Here is a 20,701-nt window from a genome sequence, read left to right as displayed (position 1 = left end):
AGTTTCACCTGTCCAGAGAAGAAGAAGCCTGAGGGTGGGAATGTGGCTGGGGGACTAGCATCTGTTTTGTTTGTGGGTGGGTTCCCAAGGCAAAAGCGGAGAAATAACCTACAGAGGGTATCTGTGGGTGACCAGGTGGCAACAGGACTCAGGGATAGTGGAGCTTCGGTTACCTTGGTACATCCTGAAATGGTAAAGCCGGAGAACATTATACCAGGAAGGACTGTGTCCATTCAAGGAGTTGGGGGAGTTTGCCCCGAAGTGCCTGTGGCACGAGTGTACCTTGATTGGGGTGTGGGAAAAGGTTTGCGGGAGGTGGGGATCTCTGCGGATATCCCTGTTGATGTTTTGCTGGGCGATGATTTGGGCCGGATGCTTTGTCAGTATGCCCCAGAGGACAACACCTGCAAAAGGGAAGGGCCAGTATAGGGACATGCACCAACTGAGGTACTGTGTGAAACTTTGGGGGACTCAGAGGGGAGGCTGGGGATGGACACATCGCTAGCTACACCAGGGCTGAAGGTATCCCACCAAAGGATGAAGAATGATTCCCTTGAACATGATTGCTGGTGGGGGGGGGGGGGTGAGGGTTGATGCAGCTCTGCCTTTGTGTACACCAGTAATATCTTGTTCTAATGAAAATGGATGTATTGAAAATGTTTGTGACAATGGGTGCTGGGAGGAAGAGCCTAGGGTTAATAATGATTTACCTGAACCTGTACCAGTACTGTGTTGTGCCAATGAAAAGGATTATACTGCCATTGATTGTGATAATGTGTGCCTGATGCAGTGTGTGGGAATGCGAGAGGGCAGCAGGGCTGGGCAGAAGGGCAGACTGAGTGTGTATACCCTTCTGTGCTAGAACCAGCATTGCATGCCCAAGAGGAAAATATGGAATGGGCAATGACAGAACTTAGTGAAGGGACTGCTACACCCCAGGAAAAGATAGGATGTGTGGAGTGGGGTAAAGTGGCCAGCATGTCAGGTCAGATGCCCGAGTGTGGTGTGCCAGCTCAGTGGAGTGAGCAGGGGGCAGGAGAAGAGGCTTATTCTCTGTTTTCCCTGAGGTAAAATGCACCCTTAGTGAGGGATGTCAGCTATACAGCTGCAAAGGAGAACAGGTGACAGGCATGTGTCAGTCTGTCCTTGAAACAGGATTGCATATGCAAGAAGGAGTGAATGGCATGGCTGGTGTAGGGGCCAGAGTACATCCTGCCCTGTTACTGAGAGTAAAACAGGATGGGATTCTGGGTGTGTCTGTGGACCTCCCCTACAGAGATGGCAAATGTGAAGAAGAGGGGAAGGGAGATGTGACTTTCCCCTGCAGCTCTCTCATAGTTGTGTGTGCCCTGGATGTAGAGTGTGTGGGCAAAGCAGCTGCAGTGACTAGTGAACCTGCTACACCTACCGAGCATACAGGGGTAGGTGTGAACAGTGGAGTATCTGGCCTAAGCATTGCAAGAAGTGCCCTTATTCCCCTAGTGAGTTACCCTGAGGGTGCTCTAGATCTCTTTACGAGTGAGAGTGAGGGCAGGGAGTGTATGATATCCTGCAAGGGAGTGTCCTCCACACGGGAAATTGTGTCAGCTGATGCTAACTGTTGCAGTGGGCAAATGAATGCAGAGAGTGTGCAAAAAGGGCAGACCTGGTCTTATGAACGAGGAAAGACAGTGGTGTAGGTGGAAGAGGGATTAGCATGTGGCTAAATTCCCTGTCCTCCATTTAAAAAGGGGAGGTGTCATGATACAATCAGGTGGAGTAGTTGATACCTGGAAAGGTCTCAGCCTGGAAAAGGGTTAATGTGAATTTCTTGTTCCTTGTGTGAAATCTGTAGCTAAGACCCCCCCCCCCATTAGCCTGTCACAGGTTTATTGTGAAATGCTCTTTGTGTAAAGTGTGTGTATGAATGTGAAAGTTTCAAACCCTCCTCTTGGAGACTGATACTGTGAGCCACGGCTAGCTGTGCAATGGTTAACCTCGTTGTAAATTATAACAAGGGCAGTGTCCTTGACAAGACAAAGAAAGTTTAGTTTAAGTGTATGTAACAGAAAGACTTTTGGGTAGAATTGCCCTGGGACCCAAGCCACTAACATCATGAACGGCAGTTCTCCACATATCTAAAGGACCTTGGTAATAAGTTGGAGATTGTGTGTGTATTCTTTTCATGTCCCATTTTCTTTTTAAAGAATTGTAACTTTGCAAATGTTTGTTGTTTTGAATGTCTTTATAATTTCACACTGTTTAACCTGTATTGATATTGTTGTTATTTAACACATAGAAAATCTCATTCTGTTTTTGGGCTCTAATATATAAATTCACACACTGTTGAGACAAGGTTAAAGGTACGTTACATAATTGTTAAATTGTGTGAGTTTTTGGGGGTTCCAAAATGCCCCTTTAATTTCAGAGTTTTGGTGGTGGCAGAAATTGTTAAATAGAGCAGTGTGGACAGGATTTGGGGGTTAATGTGGTGTCCCTTTTAAGGTCTTTTTGTAGAGTTACAAGGTTAAGGGAACCAGAGCAGTGTGCTATTAAACCCTTTATGTCCACACCTCTCTACTGTATTGTGACGTTGAAAAGGTTTGATCGTCACATACATATTTTATCAGGTTTGATCACCCTAATCAGTATTTTATCAGATTTTAAAAGTCAGAAGACATTTACTAACTAGTGAATGTATGTCTTTTATGTTTTATTGAACACATGGATCCATGTCTTTTATTTAATTGTTTTATTTGATGTTTGTATATCATCATATTTATTAATTTACTACTTTATTTTATTTGGTGCATTTATTCTAATGTATGCACTTTTTATGTATATATTAAACTAATCCACTGTATCTTAGCCACCTAAGCCTTCTCTCAAGATGTTAGGTTTAGGGGTTAATAGTTTAATTAAGTGTTTTACGATGTGGAAGGCTGGAGGTTTAGGGGTTTATAACTTTATTATAGTGGCGGCGATGTCGAGGAGCAGCGGATTAGGGGTTAATACGTTTTATATAGTGTTTGCGATGCAGGAGGGCGGCAATTTAGGGGTTAGTAGCTGGTTTATGGGTGTTAGTGTACTTTGTAACAGTTTAGTTATGCGTTTTGTGAAACATTTTTGTTTTGCAAAATCCATAACTAATGATCTCAAATAGCGGTATGGATTGTGTCGGCATAGGCTGTAACGCAAACTTTTGAGCCTCAATGCACAACCTGTAACACCAGCGCTATGGAAATCCCTTACAAAAATGTCATTTTTTGAGTGCGGAATGGACGTTGATTTACAGGCTAAAATGCTTGCAGTATAGCTATACCGACACAACTCGTAATATGCGTTCCTGGCCATTACGCTGAAATGACCATGTTTTCAGAATTAAAAGCCGTACCGCAACTCTTGTAATCTAGCCGTATGTATAGAACTATAGATGGAAGATCCTTTTAAGTATATTTTTGTGGCTGTGATTTCTTTCAGCTATAACTGAGTAACAGTGTGCAATAGATGGGTTATTTTAATTTAAGGAGGTTTACCATCTGTGGTCATATCCTTCTTGGTAATCAGGTCACGTTCATAACTACATAGGTCTCAGAGGTCTCAGCCTCTACCCCTCTAGGGGGCCCTACAGTCAGTAATTGCATCACTTCACCTCCTTAATGCATCCTGTCTGCCCCACTGTGTGCTCCAATGCAAACCAGACTCACAGCTTTAGGGAGGTGAATAGATTGGCCTTTACAATATGGTGGCCAGGTTTCCCAGATAGCAACATTGTTACTGTACAGAGAAACCTACACCCATATTTGTACAGGAAGGCTGTGCATATCATCTGGCACACATTGACCAATGGGACTTCTCATTCATAGAGAAGAAGCCCCTTTTTTACTATGTGGTTGCTGACTACAGCCAGCCAGAAAAAGCACGGCTAAAATGGTGTCTCTACCACAGCCATTACCCAGCAAGGTCTAGTTACGCCCCTATTATTAATACATTTCACCAGTTATATTGTTATAAGACACTACATGAAAGCTTCTACCGTTACATTTTCTGCACATCTCCTTCAGATGATTTATGTAAGATTGTGCTTCTCACTAAAGAAACCAAAAACCAAATTCTGTTTTTAAATCATGGCAAATCACCTGAATCACTTCTTTGATTTGAAGCATTTGCAAGTTACAGAATTTTTTGAGCCTGTCTTGGGATCATGGGGAGTTGGGATGGGTTTTCCCCTCATGTGACTCTCACACATTGTGAGCCCCAACCCAAAGGGTTTTCATAGCTCTAATGAGTCCACCCCACACAAGGTTCCCCCATTCTTGTAACTACCCACTAAAATATAACATTTCTACTATATAGTTTTACAATAAATTGAGATTTTATTCTAAGCCATACTGTCTAAAATATTACATTCTGCTGTAGACCAGCGGTTGGATAATCTTACCTTGGAGGACCTTGTAGGGGTTATACATTGTGTTATATTAATCAACTCATCAAAGTGCAATATTGAGGGATTTATTTTGTTATGTGAAAACAAACCAGCTGTGTGTGTTTATCTTTTCTGCCTTTAGTTTAAACCAGTATGAGCATCACACTCTAACTCAGAAGGAGCAGCAACCTGAGGAACGTACTACTAATGTTTGTTTCCTGTTTATATGGGTTTATATGAAGATTTTCTTTGGACACAAATAATTTGTGAGGTGTATAAACTTTCTTTGTAATGTAGGAAAATGGATCATATATAGGAGCTTGTCAGGTAAGGCGCGGAACGGGGCACAGTTGGAATTTTAAAGTGAAGTGGTTGAGATATAAAATAAGATGAAGATACCATACAAAGGGGAGGAGGTGGCAGATATTGTGTAATGGGGAAATAAAAAGAGACGTTTTTATGGCAGATAATTCAGGCGTTGGAGGTGGTAAAAGAGACAAAAACATGAGCTTTGCTTTATACTTTTATTATTTATTTTGTTCCACTTTCCGTTAATTTAATTCTGAATTGTGTAAACTTTCCAATTCCTATTAAACATGGAAGTGCAGACACAGCTATATTTCACACAGTCATTGGTTGCGCACTCTAGCAAGCCATAACTGTCTCTAATTGACGTCAGCAGAAAAGGTAAACTAAGTTACAATATGGCGGAGCTCACTGCTTTATGGGTATCAGAATGTTACCTTTATTTTTTGAATATTAAAACAACTAATATAAGTTTTAAAAATACATGTACAAATTATTCAAGCAATGATTTATTTAGTGTTTAATGTCACTTAAAGGCACTGTGGCCCTTCGGGGTCTCAAAACTGACTTCCTCCCCACACTATTAAGTAAACAAAAATAAAACACAAACCACTATGTACCTTATTATGCTCAGAAAATAGTTTAATACAATAACTTTTCCTGTAGAAATCACACAGTGAGGCAGATTTGTCCTGAGCGAGACATTAGTCTCTAGTTAATAAAATGATCTTCTGTTGTCAGATATAACTGTTTAAATTTAAACACACTTTACACAATACTGAGAGGCAAACTCACAAAATTATAATATAATTATAAACAAGCATATTTAAACATATTAAAGCAATATTTTGGCATGAAAAAATACTAAGGGGCCTATTTATTAATGTGTGAGCGGACATGATCCGATATTGTGGATCATGTCCGCTGCACATCGATAAATGCGGACTGTATACGCTCTCGGCATTTATCATTGCACCAGCAGTTCTTGTGAACTGCTGGTGCAATGCCGCCCCCTGCAGGGGGTGTCAATCAACCCGATCGTATTCGATCGGGTTGATTGCTGGCAATTTCTGTCCGCTGTCTCAGATTAGGCGGACAGGTTATGGAGCAGCAGTCTTTAGACCGCTGTTTCATAACTTCTGTTTCTGGCAACCCTGAAGGCTCGCCAGAAACACGGGCATCAAGCTCCATACGGAGCTTGATAAATATGCCCCAAAAGGTATACATTAATCTGCTGGGCACAGCTACAAGGGAATGTTTAGTACTACTCACATGCTATTGTCTGCCTGCAGGGTTTTTCCATTACAGTTGTTAGTTGGTAAAGTTCGGCCATCTTGGAGAGCCGTATTCTTGAACTTTGTAACAGTGGTGAATATTTACATACTGATAATTTTGGCTGAGCGCGGAAATTGTATATTTTTGCTTTTTATGTAAATAGTATGGTGAATAGTAATCAAGTTATTGTACTTGTGCCCCTCAATTGAATGTCCCTTTAAATTAACTTATATTCTATCATGCATGAAAAAGGGCAGACTGGCTGAAAAGGACAACTCTGTAGGTGGATAGAAACAAACTTTACAATTAAAATAAAAAAAATTATACATTTCAAAACTCCCTCTTTTAGGTGAACCAAAATTATTTTAATATCCCTTAAAAGGGACAGTCAAATCTAAAAATCTCTATCATGCACATCTGGTTCCCCTTGTTCTAAAATAAGTCTCGACTTATAAGAATGCGGGACCCGCGTCACTTCCGGTGATGTGACATCAGCTGTTGGAGGTGTGAGGCGCTCACTGCGTTAATAACTCCTCAAACCTTTGCTGCTACTGAAACAGCTGATTTTGAGAGGTTGGGCCAATTGCGCATGCGCAGTGAGCGCCACACACCTCCAACAGCTGATGTCACATTACCGAAGTCGAGACTTATTTTAGAACACCCCTCAGGAAGATCTAAGAAAAAAACTTGCAATACTTTGTAACTTTCATATTCATCAAAGAAAAAAAGCCTTTTTATATCTGTGAGTTCTGCTGGATTTTATAATCAATATTGAGAATTTACACTGAGCACAATACAGACTCATGGGCTGTGATTTATTTGACTCTAGAGCTCTCTCTATAGCATGCTCAGTGATTACAATTCATTTATTTTAGAACATTGAGCAATCACAACTAGATATTTACATATTTAAGAATCAGATCTAGTTTTAAGTAATGTTGAGCGCTGTCATCTACACCAGTGTTTCTCAACCGCGCTCCTCACCACCAACAGGCCAGGTTTTCATTATAGCTGAACCAGTGCACAGGTGAAATAATCAGCTGATGGATGAGATTAGGTTAGTAACCATGGTTACTGATTAGCTGATTAGTTCACCTGTGGACTGGTTCTGCTAAAATAAAAACCTGGCCTGTTGGGGGTAGTTGAGGACTGCGGTTGAGAAACACTGATCTACACTAACTTGGTGATGTAGTCATAGCCTGTAGCAAAGCAAACCCCAGATCAGTTTGAGGATGATGCTTTAATAATTGTGTAGGAAGATCAGATGCCCCACAGCTTTAGGTTGTTATATTCAGTTACAAGCCCTGGAAGCTATACATTGTAGCCTCTATTTAAGCCCTGACTGCTGCTGGTCCAGCTTTGCAGCTCACACAATACCAAGCGCAGAACCTCCCTCCGGCTATAGCAGAGTGCGAGGAGTAGAGCACTGCCAATACCGCGCTGTGTACGAAATATGTATTTGCCATTGGGATTGTTGCAATATAACAGTGCAGGTTTCTCTAAAAGAGACATGGAAGGAAAATTGTGTAAATGGTTTTAAATCTATCAAATTTACTTATGTTATGAGATGTACTTAGTTCTCTTGATGTCATTTGTTGAAAGTTAGCTGCATTCCATGAGAGCATACTGAGGTATTCTCAGGAGCATGCACATGTCCTTAGCATTATATAACATGGTTAAAATAATTTTTGCAAAAACTGCCACTATATAGTGCTCAAGAAATATGGTCCTGAGCGCATACCTGTGTATGCTCTCATGAAAAGAATCAACTGAGAAAACTAAGTGTATTTCATATTAGAAGTAAAATAGACTCGTACGAAAGCATAAATGTTTAGTTATTATAATCGCCTCTCTAAAGTTATTTACTGTAATTATTTTTGGACACAATAATATCTAAATGTATAGAGTCTGAAGCACTTCAAATTAAAATCAAATTTTCATATACGGATAGTGTAGTTAAGAACTACATTGCAATACAATATATGTTTTATGTGCATTAAAGCAGTCCAGGAATAAATCACTTGAAAATCCTGGTCAGTATGGTTATTTCTCCTATTTTTATTGTTGCCAATTAGGGTGAGCTGTATTTCTATGAACAATTACTGTTTAGAGTATAAGGGGTCAGGCAAATTGCAGCAGAGAATTTGAGCTGCAACTTTTCAGAGGTATTCCACAGCAAAAGCAGGCACCAAAAATACTGAATTTATGCTGCAATATTATTATATTTTCTTTAATAAATCATTTTCATTTTGAGTTTAATGTCCCTTTAATGCAGATTAATCTGGAAAGATAAGGAAACCTGAAAAAACGCTGTCGTTATCTTTAATGCCTATCATACCATTGTAGTCATTGACCACCAGCCACACCCCTTGGCCCTTGCTCAGTGGCACCATAATGCCACCAGACGTGACCTGTATCCTATTGGACATGTGGTCACAGAAACTAGCCTTCTTCTCATCATCAACCATAAGAGACACGCACAGGTTGGCAGACTGAGAGGCGTGATACGTGAAATAATAAAGCCCCGGTATCACGCAAGTGAACTTGCCGGTTGTTTTGTCGTAATGTTTGTGATCATTTGTAATCTCTCTGGAGAAGATTATGGGTGAGTTTTTGGCTGGGTTTTCAGCGGTCATCCTCGCCACAGTGAACGCAGACTGGTGCTGGCGCTTGTGGTTGCCAGGGGTCCCACTCTCTCCTCTCGGTCCGACTCCTCCTCTCTCTCCTTCAGGTCCAGGGGGACCTTTCGGACCATTTTTGCCCACAGGACCCTGGGCACCTTTACGGCCCTTTTCACCTTTCATTTCAGTATCTTGTGCTGAGGCCGGGATACCTGTTAGAAAATAATGCAATAAACATTGTAGCGTTTTTATGTTTGCAATTTATTACTATAGATACAAATGACTCATTGCATTAATAACACAAATAATTACAGGTCACATGTTCCGGTGACAGCAGATCAGTGGTGCAGTCTCAACAGAACAGGTTTATACGGTAACAAATCCTATTCATCTCTGTGTATAAACAGCTTGAACCCCTTAAAGGGATATTCCAGCCTAAATTGAAAACCACATGGGTGCATTTCGGTATTGAATAGAAGCAATTTAGTAATATAAATGTATTAGCAAAAATGCTTCTAATAAAATCTATAGCTGTTTCAAAAGTGTATGTAAGTATGCACAGTGCACCAGCATTTTAGACACAGCACTTGCTCAGAGAGCCTAAGGTACTTGTACCATCTGGTAAAGACTCAATTTGTTAATTGCTGACATGACACAAGCCCCACTGGTGCTCTGAGCAGCTGTAGTATTTCAAATGCTGGTGCACTGAGAATATCTAGCTATGCTTCACATGCATGTGCAGAGAAAAATGTTAACACTAAACCAGTGATAACACTTACTAGAAGCATTTTTGCCAATACATGTATATTGTTAATATGTTTACATTCAAAGATGTAATTAATCTATGTGCATTTAAATTTTGACTGGAATGTCCCTTTAATGACTAGGAATGTACCCTTTACATCACTGGTCTTTCAAAGGGGCTATTTCAGGAGGCCTGGAGGAGGGAGGGAGGTCATATGGGCACAAAACCCTTAACGACCAACTGACTTACAATGTATGTTGTGGTCGTTAAGGGATTAAAGGAACACGAAAATCAAAATGAAATCATGATTCAGAAAGAACATGCAATTTTAAACAACTTTCCAATTTACCTCCATCATCAAATTGTGCAGGTTTTTTTATATGCACACTTTCTGATGGACCAGCTACTACTGAGAATGTGCAGGAGTTCACAATGTATAGGTATATTGATTGGCTAATAGCTGTCATATGATACAGTTATATGCACACTTTCTGAAACACCAGCTACTACTTAGCATGGGTTTACAGTGTACATGTATATTTGTATATGTATATTAATTGGCTGATGGCTGTCACGTGATACAGGAGGTAGGAAATGCAAGCAAATGTTGATATATTTAGCTATGCCTTTCAATAAAGGATATCAAGAAGAAAAAAGTTAAATCACATGCTTTTCCTGAACTGGTTGTATACAGAGGTGATTGCTTTGAGATAGAAGCGGCTTTATTGATTTTAATGGGGCTGAACTCACCACTTGCTGTTCTGATAAATGTTGGGTACAAAAATCTTTATGAATTCTACAAATTTTGAGCAGTGATTTTGCAGTGTTTTTTCCCAAAAGTTTCCCAAACAGGTTTTTATTGCACTAGTACATTGTGTAACAGATAATGTCCCAAACATTATTAAAGGGACAGTTAAGTCAAAATTAAATTGATTGAATAGATCTTGAAGTTTTAAACAACTTTGCATTTTACTTCTATTATCAGTTTTTCTTAGTTCTCTTGGTATCCTTTGTTAAAGGCTAATTCTAGGTGAGCTCAGGAGTGTGCACATGCCTTTCACCATCTGGCAGCAGTGTTTATAGCAATGTTATATATAGTTACAAACACTGCTGCCATAAACTGTTAACGTGACGTGCACGCTCCTGAGCTCCTATCAGCCTACCTAGATGTACTCTTCAAAAAAGAATATCAAGAGATCAAAGCAAATTTAATAATTGAAGTAATTTTGAAAGTTGTTTAAAACTGCATATTCTGTCATTAAAGTTTTATTTTGAGTTTACTATCAAGGTACAGAATAAATCAGCAGAATTATCAGATGCATGTAGTACTGAACAAGGAGGTTAATATCTCACCTGGTTCTCCAATTTCACCTCTGCGTCCATCTCGTCCATCCTTTCCTGGTATTCCGGGGATGCCTGGCAGCCCCGGAGTGGCACAGCTGTGGGAACTAACCTCACTGCCCACCAATGTCACCAGGGTCATGAGGATAAGCCCAGTGCTCAGTGACATCATTGTCAAGTCTGGACCCTGCAATGTAGAAAAAATCCAGTAATGAGGAAGAGATTGAAATAGATCTGACCAAACAGTTTCTACTGGGACCAAGAACTCAATCATTCCATAAAATTATACAAATATTAATGAGACAGATGGCAAAACGTATTAGGTGCCAGGGACACCACATATCATTTATATTTGTTTAATACACAGATAAAGGGACAATAAAATTTACGGAGACATAAAAGTGTAAAAAGAAAATGCTTTAATGTGTTAGAGTATTTTATTATTGTACTTTCATGTAAATATGGGGTAAAATCCAGTACCATATTTAGGTTTTGTGCTGCCCTAGGCTCTCCAAAAATCTGTGACTTGTCCAGCCACCAATAAAGGGCCACTTCTGGATGTGACTGCTGGGCCCTATGCTCAATCCGGGCCTGTACTCAAAGCTGCCGTTCCCTAAAGAGGCTGCAAAAAATTACTGCCGCCCCTTCATCTTCCCCAATCTGCCGCCCTAGGCATGGGCCTTGTTGGCCTAGGCCATTATATGCCCCTGGGTCGACCACAATCCTTTAGAATAAAAGTTATCTAATCGTTTTTTTTCTACAGAAACCACTAAAATTTAATCCGGATTTTTGGAGATAAATCATTTGATAAGTTTTTCTAAAGGACTGTGATCTACCACTTTATGTTTAACCCCTGCAAATGGGGTTAAATACATAATTTAAAGTCAAGCACAGAACAGTAATACATACTGGGAACTAGCCGAACACATCTGGTGAGCCAATATGTAGCCATCAATAAGCATCTAGCTCCCAGTACTGCTAGGTATGATTTGCCACAAAGGATATCAAGAGAACAAAGTCAATTTGATAACAAAAGTAAACTACAATATATCTTAAAATTGTATATTCTATCTGAATCATGAAACATGAACTTTAACTTTCATTTCCCCATTATTCTCCATAAAATGTTTTATTGTCTATTCCTATTTAGAGTGCCATAATAGTAAGAAAATTGCCCCTAGCAGACTTATAAAGGCTAACCTTGCTACATATATTTCCCTAAATCCACTCCAGAGGTTATCAGATACTGAAGTGCAAAATAAAACAGCTTTTATTAACACAATGAATGTGGTTAGAAGTGTCTAGTCCAGTAGTAACTCTAAATTATCTTCTGCAAACAAGGCAAGTGTTGGGTGGAGTCTGGCTATTGAAAAACGATTACAGCAAACAAGGCATCAATGCATATGCCATAAATACATTGTACACACTTATAAACATATATATATTTATTTAGACATGTGTATGTATGTATCTCTTTGTTGCATCCTTTCTTTTGTATCACCTGAGACCTCATATCTTATAACTTTTTAATGCAATTTTGTTTTGCAATCATTTTTATCAGATGCTGTTAATATGAGTGTAACTATACTATGTAATGTATTTATTAACACTGTTAATATGAGTGTAACTATACTATGTAATGTATTTATCAGACACTGTTAATATGAGTGTAACTATACTATGTAATGTATTTATCAGACACTGTTAATATGAGTGTAACTATACTATGTAATGTATTTATTAACACTGTTAATATGAGTGTAACTATACTATGTAATGTATTTATCAGACACTGTTAATATGAGTGTAACTATACTATGTAATGTATTTATCAGACACTGTTAATATGAGTGTAACTATACTATGTAATATATTTATCAGATGCTGTTAATATGAGTGTAACTATACTATGTAATGTATTTATCAGACACTGTTAATAAGAGTGTAACTATACTATGTAATGTATTTATCAGACACTGTTAATATGAGTGTAACTATACTATGTAATGTATTTATCAGATGCTGTTAATATGAGTGTAACTGTACTATGTAATGTATTTATCAGACACTGTTAATATGAGTGTAACTATACTATGTAATGTATTTATCAGACACTGTTAATATGAGTGTAACTATACTATGTAATGTATTTATCAGACACTGTTAATATGAGTGTAACTATACTATGTAATGTATTTATCAGACACTGTTAATATGAGTGTAACTGTACTATGTAATGTATTTATCAGACACTGTTAATATGAGTGTAACTGCTATGTAATGTATTTATCAGACACTGTTAATATGAGTGTAACTATACTATGTAATGTATTTATCAGATGCTGTTAATATGAGTGTAACTGTACTATGTAATGTATTTATCAGATGCTGTTAATATGAGTGTAACTATACTATGTAATGTATTTATCAGACACTGTTAATATGAGTGTAACTTTACTATGTAATGTATTTATCAGACACTGTTAATATGAGTGTAACTTTACTATGTAATGTATTTATCAGACACTGTTAATATGAGTGTAACTATACTATGTAATGTATTTATCAGACACTGTTAATATGAGTGTAACTGTACTATGTATTGTATTTATCAGACACTGTTAATATGAGTGTAACTATACTATGTAATGTATTTATCAGACACTGTTAATATGAGTGTAACTATACTATGTAATGTATTTATCAGATGCTGTTAATATGAGTGTTACTATACTATGTAATGTATTTATCAGACACTGTTAATATGAGTGTAACTATACTATGTAATGTATTTATCAGATGCTGTTAATATGAGTGTAACTGTACTATGTAATGTATTTATCAGACACTGTTAATATGAGTGTAACTGTACTATGTAATGTATTTATCAGACACTGTTAATATGAGTGTAACTGTACTATGTAATGTATTTATCAGACACTGTTAATATGAGTGTAACTGCTATGTAATGTATTTATCAGACACTGTTAATATGAGTGTAACTATACTATGTAATGTATTTATCAGATGCTGTTAATATGAGTGTAACTGTACTATGTAATGTATTTATCAGATGCTGTTAATATGAGTGTAACTATACTATGTAATGTATTTATCAGACACTGTTAATATGAGTGTAACTTTACTATGTAATGTATTTATCAGACACTGTTAATATGAGTGTAACTTTACTATGTAATGTATTTATCAGACACTGTTAATATGAGTGTAACTATACTATGTATTGTATTTATCAGACACTGTTAATATGAGTGTAACTATACTATGTAATGTATTTATCAGATGCTGTTAATATGAGTGTAACTATACTATGTAATGTATTTATCAGACACTGTTAATATGAGTGTAACTATACTATGTAATGTATTTATCAGACACTGTTAATATGAGTGTAACTATACTATGTAATGTATTTATCAGATGCTGTTAATATGAGTGTAATTGTACTATGTAATGTATTTATCAGACACTGTTAATATGAGTGTAACTGTACTATGTAATGTATTTATCAGACACTGTTAATATGAGTGTAACTGTACTATGTAATGTATTTATCAGACACTGTTAATATGAGTGTAACTGTACTATGTAATGCATTTATCAGACACTGTTAATATGAGTGTAACTGCTATGTAATGTATTTATCAGACACTGTTAATATGAGTGTAACTATACTATGTAATGTATTTATCAGATGCTGTTAATATGAGTGTAACTGTACTATGTAATGTATTTATCAGATGCTGTTAATATGAGTGTAACTATACTATGTAATGTATTTATCAGACACTGTTAATATGAGTGTAACTTTACTATGTAATGTATTTATCAGACACTGTTAATATGAGTGTAACTTTACTATGTAATGTATTTATCAGACACTGTTAATATGAGTGTAACTATACTATGTATTGTATTTATCAGACACTGTTAATATGAGTGTAACTATACTATGTAATGTATTTATCAGACACTGTTAATATGAGTGTAACTATACTATGTAATGTATTTATCAGATGCTGTTAATATGAGTGTAACTATACTATGTAATGTATTTATCAGACACTGTTAATATGAGTGTAACTATACTATGTAATGTATTTATCAGACACTGTTAATATGAGTGTAACTATACTATGTAATGTATTTATCAGATGCTGTTAATATGAGTGTAACTGTACTATGTAATGTATTTATCAGACACTGTTAATATGAGTGTAACTGTACTATGTAATGTATTTATCAGACACTGTTAATATGAGTGTAACTGTACTATGTAATGTATTTATCAGACACTGTTAATATGAGTGTAACTGTACTATGTAATGTATTTATCAGACACTGTTAATATGAGTGTAACTGCTATGTAATGTATTTATCAGACACTGTTAATATGAGTGTAACTATACTATGTAATGTATTTATCAGATGCTGTTAATATGAGTGTAACTGTACTATGTAATGTATTTATCAGATGCTGTTAATATGAGTGTAACTATACTATGTAATGTATTTATCAGACACTGTTAATATGAGTGTAACTTTACTATGTAATGTATTTATCAGACACTGTTAATATGAGTGTAACTTTACTATGTAATGTATTTATCAGACACTGTTAATATGAGTGTAACTATACTATGTATTGTATTTATCAGACACTGTTAATATGAGTGTAACTATACTATGTAATGTATTTATCAGACACTGTTAATATGAGTGTAACTATACTATGTAATGTATTTATCAGATGCTGTTAATATGAGTGTAACTATACTATGTAATGTATTTATCAGAAACTGTTAATATGAGTGTAACTATACTATGTAATGTATTTATCAGACACTGTTAATATGAGTGTAACTATACTATGTAATGTATTTATCAGGCACTGTTAATATGAGTGTAACTATACTATGTAATGTATTTATCAGACACTGTTAATATGAGTGTAACTATACTATGTAATGTATTTATCAGACACTGTTAATATGAGTGTAACTATACTATGTAATGTATTTATCAGACACTGTTAATATGAGTGTAACTATACTATGTAATGTATTTATCAGACACTGTTAATGTGAGTGTAACTATACTATGTAATGTATTTATCCGACACTGTTAATATGAGTGTAACTATACTATGTAATGTATTTATCAGATGCTGTTAATATGAATGTAACTATACTATGTAATGTATTTATCAGACACTGTTAATATGAGTGTAACTATACTATGTATTGTATTTATCAGACACTGTTAATATGAGTGTAACTATACTATGTAATGTATTTATCAGACACTGTTAATATGAGTGTAACTATACTATGTAATATATTTTAGATGTGTTTTGTGCAACTTTTTTGTATTTCGTAACAGCTAATCAGAGCTTTCAAGTCACAGTTACTATTCTAGCGTAAATCGTGTTTGCGCTCGCTCGTTCGCATTTACTTTCAACTCGTAATATGAGTGGTATTTAACTTATTAGATGTGTTAAATGGGTACAAAAACACAATTTCGAATGCACGCAAACATTAGCGCTCCATTTGTAATCTAGCCCTGAATACTGATGAATTTCATTAGTATTTAGTTTGTTTTCTATACATTTTGTGGTACATTTGTTCGGATATTTGTTTTGTGAACAAAAATGTATATCTTTATTTCATTAACAAATCTGCATTTGTAACAAAACAAAAGTACGTGCAAATGTATATTATCCTCTGGAGAACCAACCTGTAGTTTACATATACACTACATCGCTATAGAGTAAACTGGAGAATATTGTATCATTAGTGAATCTAGTCTACTGACCTGACAGTTGACCTCATCTCCAGTCTATTTCATGTCTCCAGCAAGCATTAGTTGTAATTTTATTATGTTTTCCTATTTGTCACAGATTAGTCACTGAACTATTTATCTCCACCAGAATTTGACAGTTTATTCAGAATCTGCATGAAACTATAATAAAGATATTTAACCAAAGGAGCTTGATTTAAAGGGATATTTAAGTGATTTATAGAGATATAAAGACGGGGGGGCGATTTATTAATGTGCGGGCGGACATGATACGCTGTAAGCATTTATCATTGCACAAGCATTTCTAGTGAAATGCTTGTGCAATGCCGCCTCCTGCACATTTGTGGCCAATTGGGCTGATCCAATCGGGCTATTTGCTGTCGGCTGCCTCAGAGGTGGCGGAGGAGTTAAGGAGCAGCGGTCTTACGACCTCTGCTTCTTAACTTCCGCTTCAGACGGACCTGAAGTGGAGTGGGTCAGAAGCAGCGTCCGATGCTTCATAAATCGACCCCAGGGTATTTTTTATCGTTTAAAAAGATAAATAATCCCTTTATTACTCATTCATTGTTTTGCACAACCAACACGGTTATATTAATATTCTTTTTACCTCTGTAATTACCTTGTATCTAAGCCTCTGCAGACTGCTCCTTATCTCAGTTATATTAATATACTTTTTACCTCTATAATTACCTTGTATCTAAGCCTCTGCAGACTGCTCCTTATCTCAGTTATATTAATATACTTTTTACCTCTATAATTACCTTGTATCTAAGCCTCTGCAGACTGCTCCTTATCTCAGTTATATTAATATACTTTTTACCTCTGTAATTACCTTGTATCTAAGCCTCTGCAGACTGCTCCTTATCTCAGTTATATTAATATTCTTTTTACCTCTGTAATTACCTTGTATCTAAGCCTCTGCAGACTGCTCCTTATCTCAGTTATATTAATATTCTTTTTACCTCTATAATTACCTTGTATCTAAGCCTCTGCAGACTGCTCCTTATCTCAGTTATATTAATATACTTTTTACCTCTATAATTACCTTGTATCTAAGCCTCTGCAGACTGCTCCTTATCTCAGTTATATTAATATTCTTTTTACCTCTGTAATTACCTTGTATCTAAGCCTCTGTAGACTGTTCCCTTATTTCAGTTCTTTTGGCAGTCTTGCAGTTTAGCCAGTCAGACTCATAAATAACTCTGCGTGAGTGAGCACTATGTTATCTATATGGAACACATGAAATAGCATTGTCTAGTTGTGAAAAACTATCAACATGCACTGAGATAAGAGGCAGCTTTCATAGGCTTAGAAATTGGCAAATGAGCCTACCTAGGTTTAGTTTAATTGGCAAATGAGCCTACCTAGGTTTAGTTTTCAACAAAGAATACCAAGAGAACAAATAAAGTTGTTATAAATTACATGCCCTAGCTGATTTATGAAAGTTTAATTTTGACTTGTCTTTCACTTTAACAAAATTTACTGTCATGGGAAATACCCCCTGAAAAGCTTTCAGCATGTTCGCTAATTCCTTTGCTTTGCCCAGTTTAGGAAAGAAATAAACTCCTGAACTAATCAATCACTGTGTAGAATATTGTATGGTCAGAATTCTGGACCATGTAGAATGCATTCCATCTGATCTGGAGGGCAGTGGATAAACATAATTTTCACAAATAAAGTTAATTAACAACTGGACAAAATAAACAATGAATATGGAGAGGGGGAACTTCATTTCAAAAGGAAATTAAAAAACCCAGATTCATGTGAACATATTCAAATCATCAAAAGTTTTTCTAAGGGATTGTGATATTGGTAAAACGAAGAGAGATATTAAAACTAGGGACAAAGGAACTGGATTTCTATTGGTGGAAAGTGACACACCTTCATAGAAGCAAAACAGTTTTATTTATTGTAATATACACATTTAGATGCAATCAAGAATCATAGGATAACTAATTATACTATTAATGTGAGCACACTGCTTAAAGGGATATTAAATATGGATCCTTTGGTAAAAAAAACTAAAAAGGAACAGCAAATAACTTACTTGTTTTCTTGCAAAATTAGCACTTAGAAATTCTCAGTATAGCCTCTGCCCTCAGTGTGATAAGAGTAGAGAATTTTGAAAACCTAAGTTTTAATTCTGTCAGCTCTGGACATGAGCAAATCTGACTCCCTGTTATCTAGTCTATTCACTAGCCTAGACGTTTTATGCCATCAGGCTAAGATAAAGCTTCCTGCAGAGGCCTCTCCGACCTTGTAGGGCTGTGATAGGAAGCACAAATGTAGTGTAAAACCCTATATAAAAGGTAAAATCCCTTTAAATAGATGAATAATACTCATTGCCTTACTTTCTATTAAGTATAAGCAACTGCTTAGTACTTTTTTGTTATTACAACAATTAAACAGTCTGTTTAACATCCCTTTAAGGCTATGCCCTTTCCTACTACTGGGAGCTAGCTAAATACATTTGGGGAGCGAAAGATAAGAGGCCTATGTGTAGCCACCAATCACCAGCTAACTTTCTGCTCCTGAGCCTACCTAGGTATGCTTTTCTATAAAGAATACAAAGAGAATGAAGTAAATAATGATAACTGAAGTAAAACTATGCGCTCTATCTGCACCATAAAAGTTTAATTGTGACTCTCATGTCACTTTAGTGTCTTATGATATTTGAGGATCTCTCCTTGTTAAACCTCTGTGACATTCTTACAATTTTCTTACCTTGGTGAGAGTGAGAATGGCCAAACTCCCCTACAAGTTACTCTCTGGTGATGCCGGACAATGTTCGGACACTCAGATTACGTTAATTGTGGCAGAAGTGCTCTATTGTGCGACATCAGCTCTTCTGTGCCTCAGGGACTGAGATCATTTTCATATCTTGTTTGTTCTATTTCCTCATTAATAAAGCTCTGGATGTGATGTGGGAGCCGGCATGCTCCAGCACAGAGCATTGCAACACTTTAGTTCCTCTTCAGCTGTCAATCAGATTTTGTAGAGAAACAAGTTGCTGATTTCCAGGGGACAATGGGCAGAATTAAAGGGACAATAAGTAAAAAAAAAAAAAAATTCTTAAAGGAACATGAAACACAATTTTGTTTCTTTCATGATTCAGATAGAGCATGCCATTTTAAATTTATGTCTATTATCATTTTTTTGTTCTTTTTGTATCCTTTGTTGAAAATTATACCTAGGTCTGCTCAGAAGCTGCTGATTGGTGGCTTTCAGCTAGCTCCACTAGTGCGTTACTGCTCCTTCAACAAAAGATTCCAAGAGACTTAAGCAAATTAGATAATAGAAGTAAATTGGAAAGTTGTTTAGAATTGTATGATATATATCTGTATCATGAAAGAAAAATTGTGGGTTTCATGTCCCTTTAAATGAATTGGACAGAGCATACAATTATAATCAACTTTCCAATTTACTTCTGTCATCAATTTAACTTAGTTCTCTTGGTATCCTTTGTTAAAGAGTAATTCTAGGTGAGCTCAGGAGCGTGCACGGGTCTTGAGCCATCTGGCAGCAGTGTTTGCAACAAGGTTTATAGCGAAGTTATACATAGTTACAAACACTGCTGCCATAGAATACTACAGACACAGTAAATGTTCTATCCTTTAATGTGTGTATTAAATTGTTTATAAATAATTTTTTTCCCCTTTATTTTTTAATTTGAAATACAGTAGTTTGAAACCTCCATATATACTAAACATTTCAATATTGCAGTAATGGCTACTAAGTTACATAAATAAGGGGCATCCAAAGAATAAAAAACAGTCCTATTAGGGGCCGACCTAACGATCATAAAACAACCAAATGACGGGTAAATCATATTCTCTTGCTTTAAGAATATAGCAGGTTATTAATAAAAATAATGTAAAAATAATAAAGCGTTTCTCAGTCTCACAGGACTGTTTCATCAATTTTTTGTTAAACAAGTTTTAATAATAACCTGCTATATTCTCCCCATATATTCCTTTGAAATTAGTTTGCTCCAGATTTTACAGGTCTATTATTTAGTACCTGTTGCCCTTAATTTAGGGGGATGAGAGAATGTAAAGGGAATTGCGGAATTTTCGGAGATTTTCGGTTTCCTGTCCTGATTATCCAGCTCAGCTGAACCTAAGACAGGAGGTGGCGACAAGCTGCGCTACTGGAGGCATCAGGTGAGACCCCAGTCTGCGCGTATAG

At 36.4% G+C, this 20,701-nt stretch overlaps 1 protein-coding gene across 1 annotated transcript; it reads right to left on the bottom strand.

Annotated features, from left to right (window-relative positions):
- Positions 1-4,915: 4,915 nt before the first annotated feature.
- Positions 4,916-19,441, bottom strand: LOC128638305 (complement C1q subcomponent subunit C). Its single transcript, XM_053690186.1, has 3 exons — positions 19,238-19,441; positions 10,706-10,880; positions 4,916-8,819 (listed from the first exon to the last, which is right to left on the bottom strand). The coding sequence occupies exons 2-3, from the start codon at positions 10,863-10,865 to the stop codon at positions 8,263-8,265; spliced, it is 717 nt and encodes a 238-aa protein (XP_053546161.1). The 5' UTR covers positions 10,866-10,880; positions 19,238-19,441; the 3' UTR covers positions 4,916-8,262.
- Between the last annotated feature and the right edge of the window lie 1,260 nt (positions 19,442-20,701).

Source organism: Bombina bombina, chromosome 8 (assembly GCF_027579735.1).
Source record: "Bombina bombina isolate aBomBom1 chromosome 8, aBomBom1.pri, whole genome shotgun sequence".
NCBI classification, from domain to species: Eukaryota; Metazoa; Chordata; class Amphibia; order Anura; family Bombinatoridae; genus Bombina; species Bombina bombina.
This window is presented reverse-complemented; position numbering and strand designations above follow the sequence as displayed.

Bases quoted from the DNA above. Each gene is read 5' to 3' on its own strand.
- LOC128638305 (XM_053690186.1), bottom strand. From the start codon at position 10,865: ATGATGTCACTGAGCACTGGGCTTATCCTCATGACCCTGGTGACATTG. The intron at 8,820-10,705 runs GTGAGATATTAA...ATTTTCTAACAG, and splicing joins AGGTGAAATTGGAGAACCAG to GTATCCCGGCCTCAGCACAA.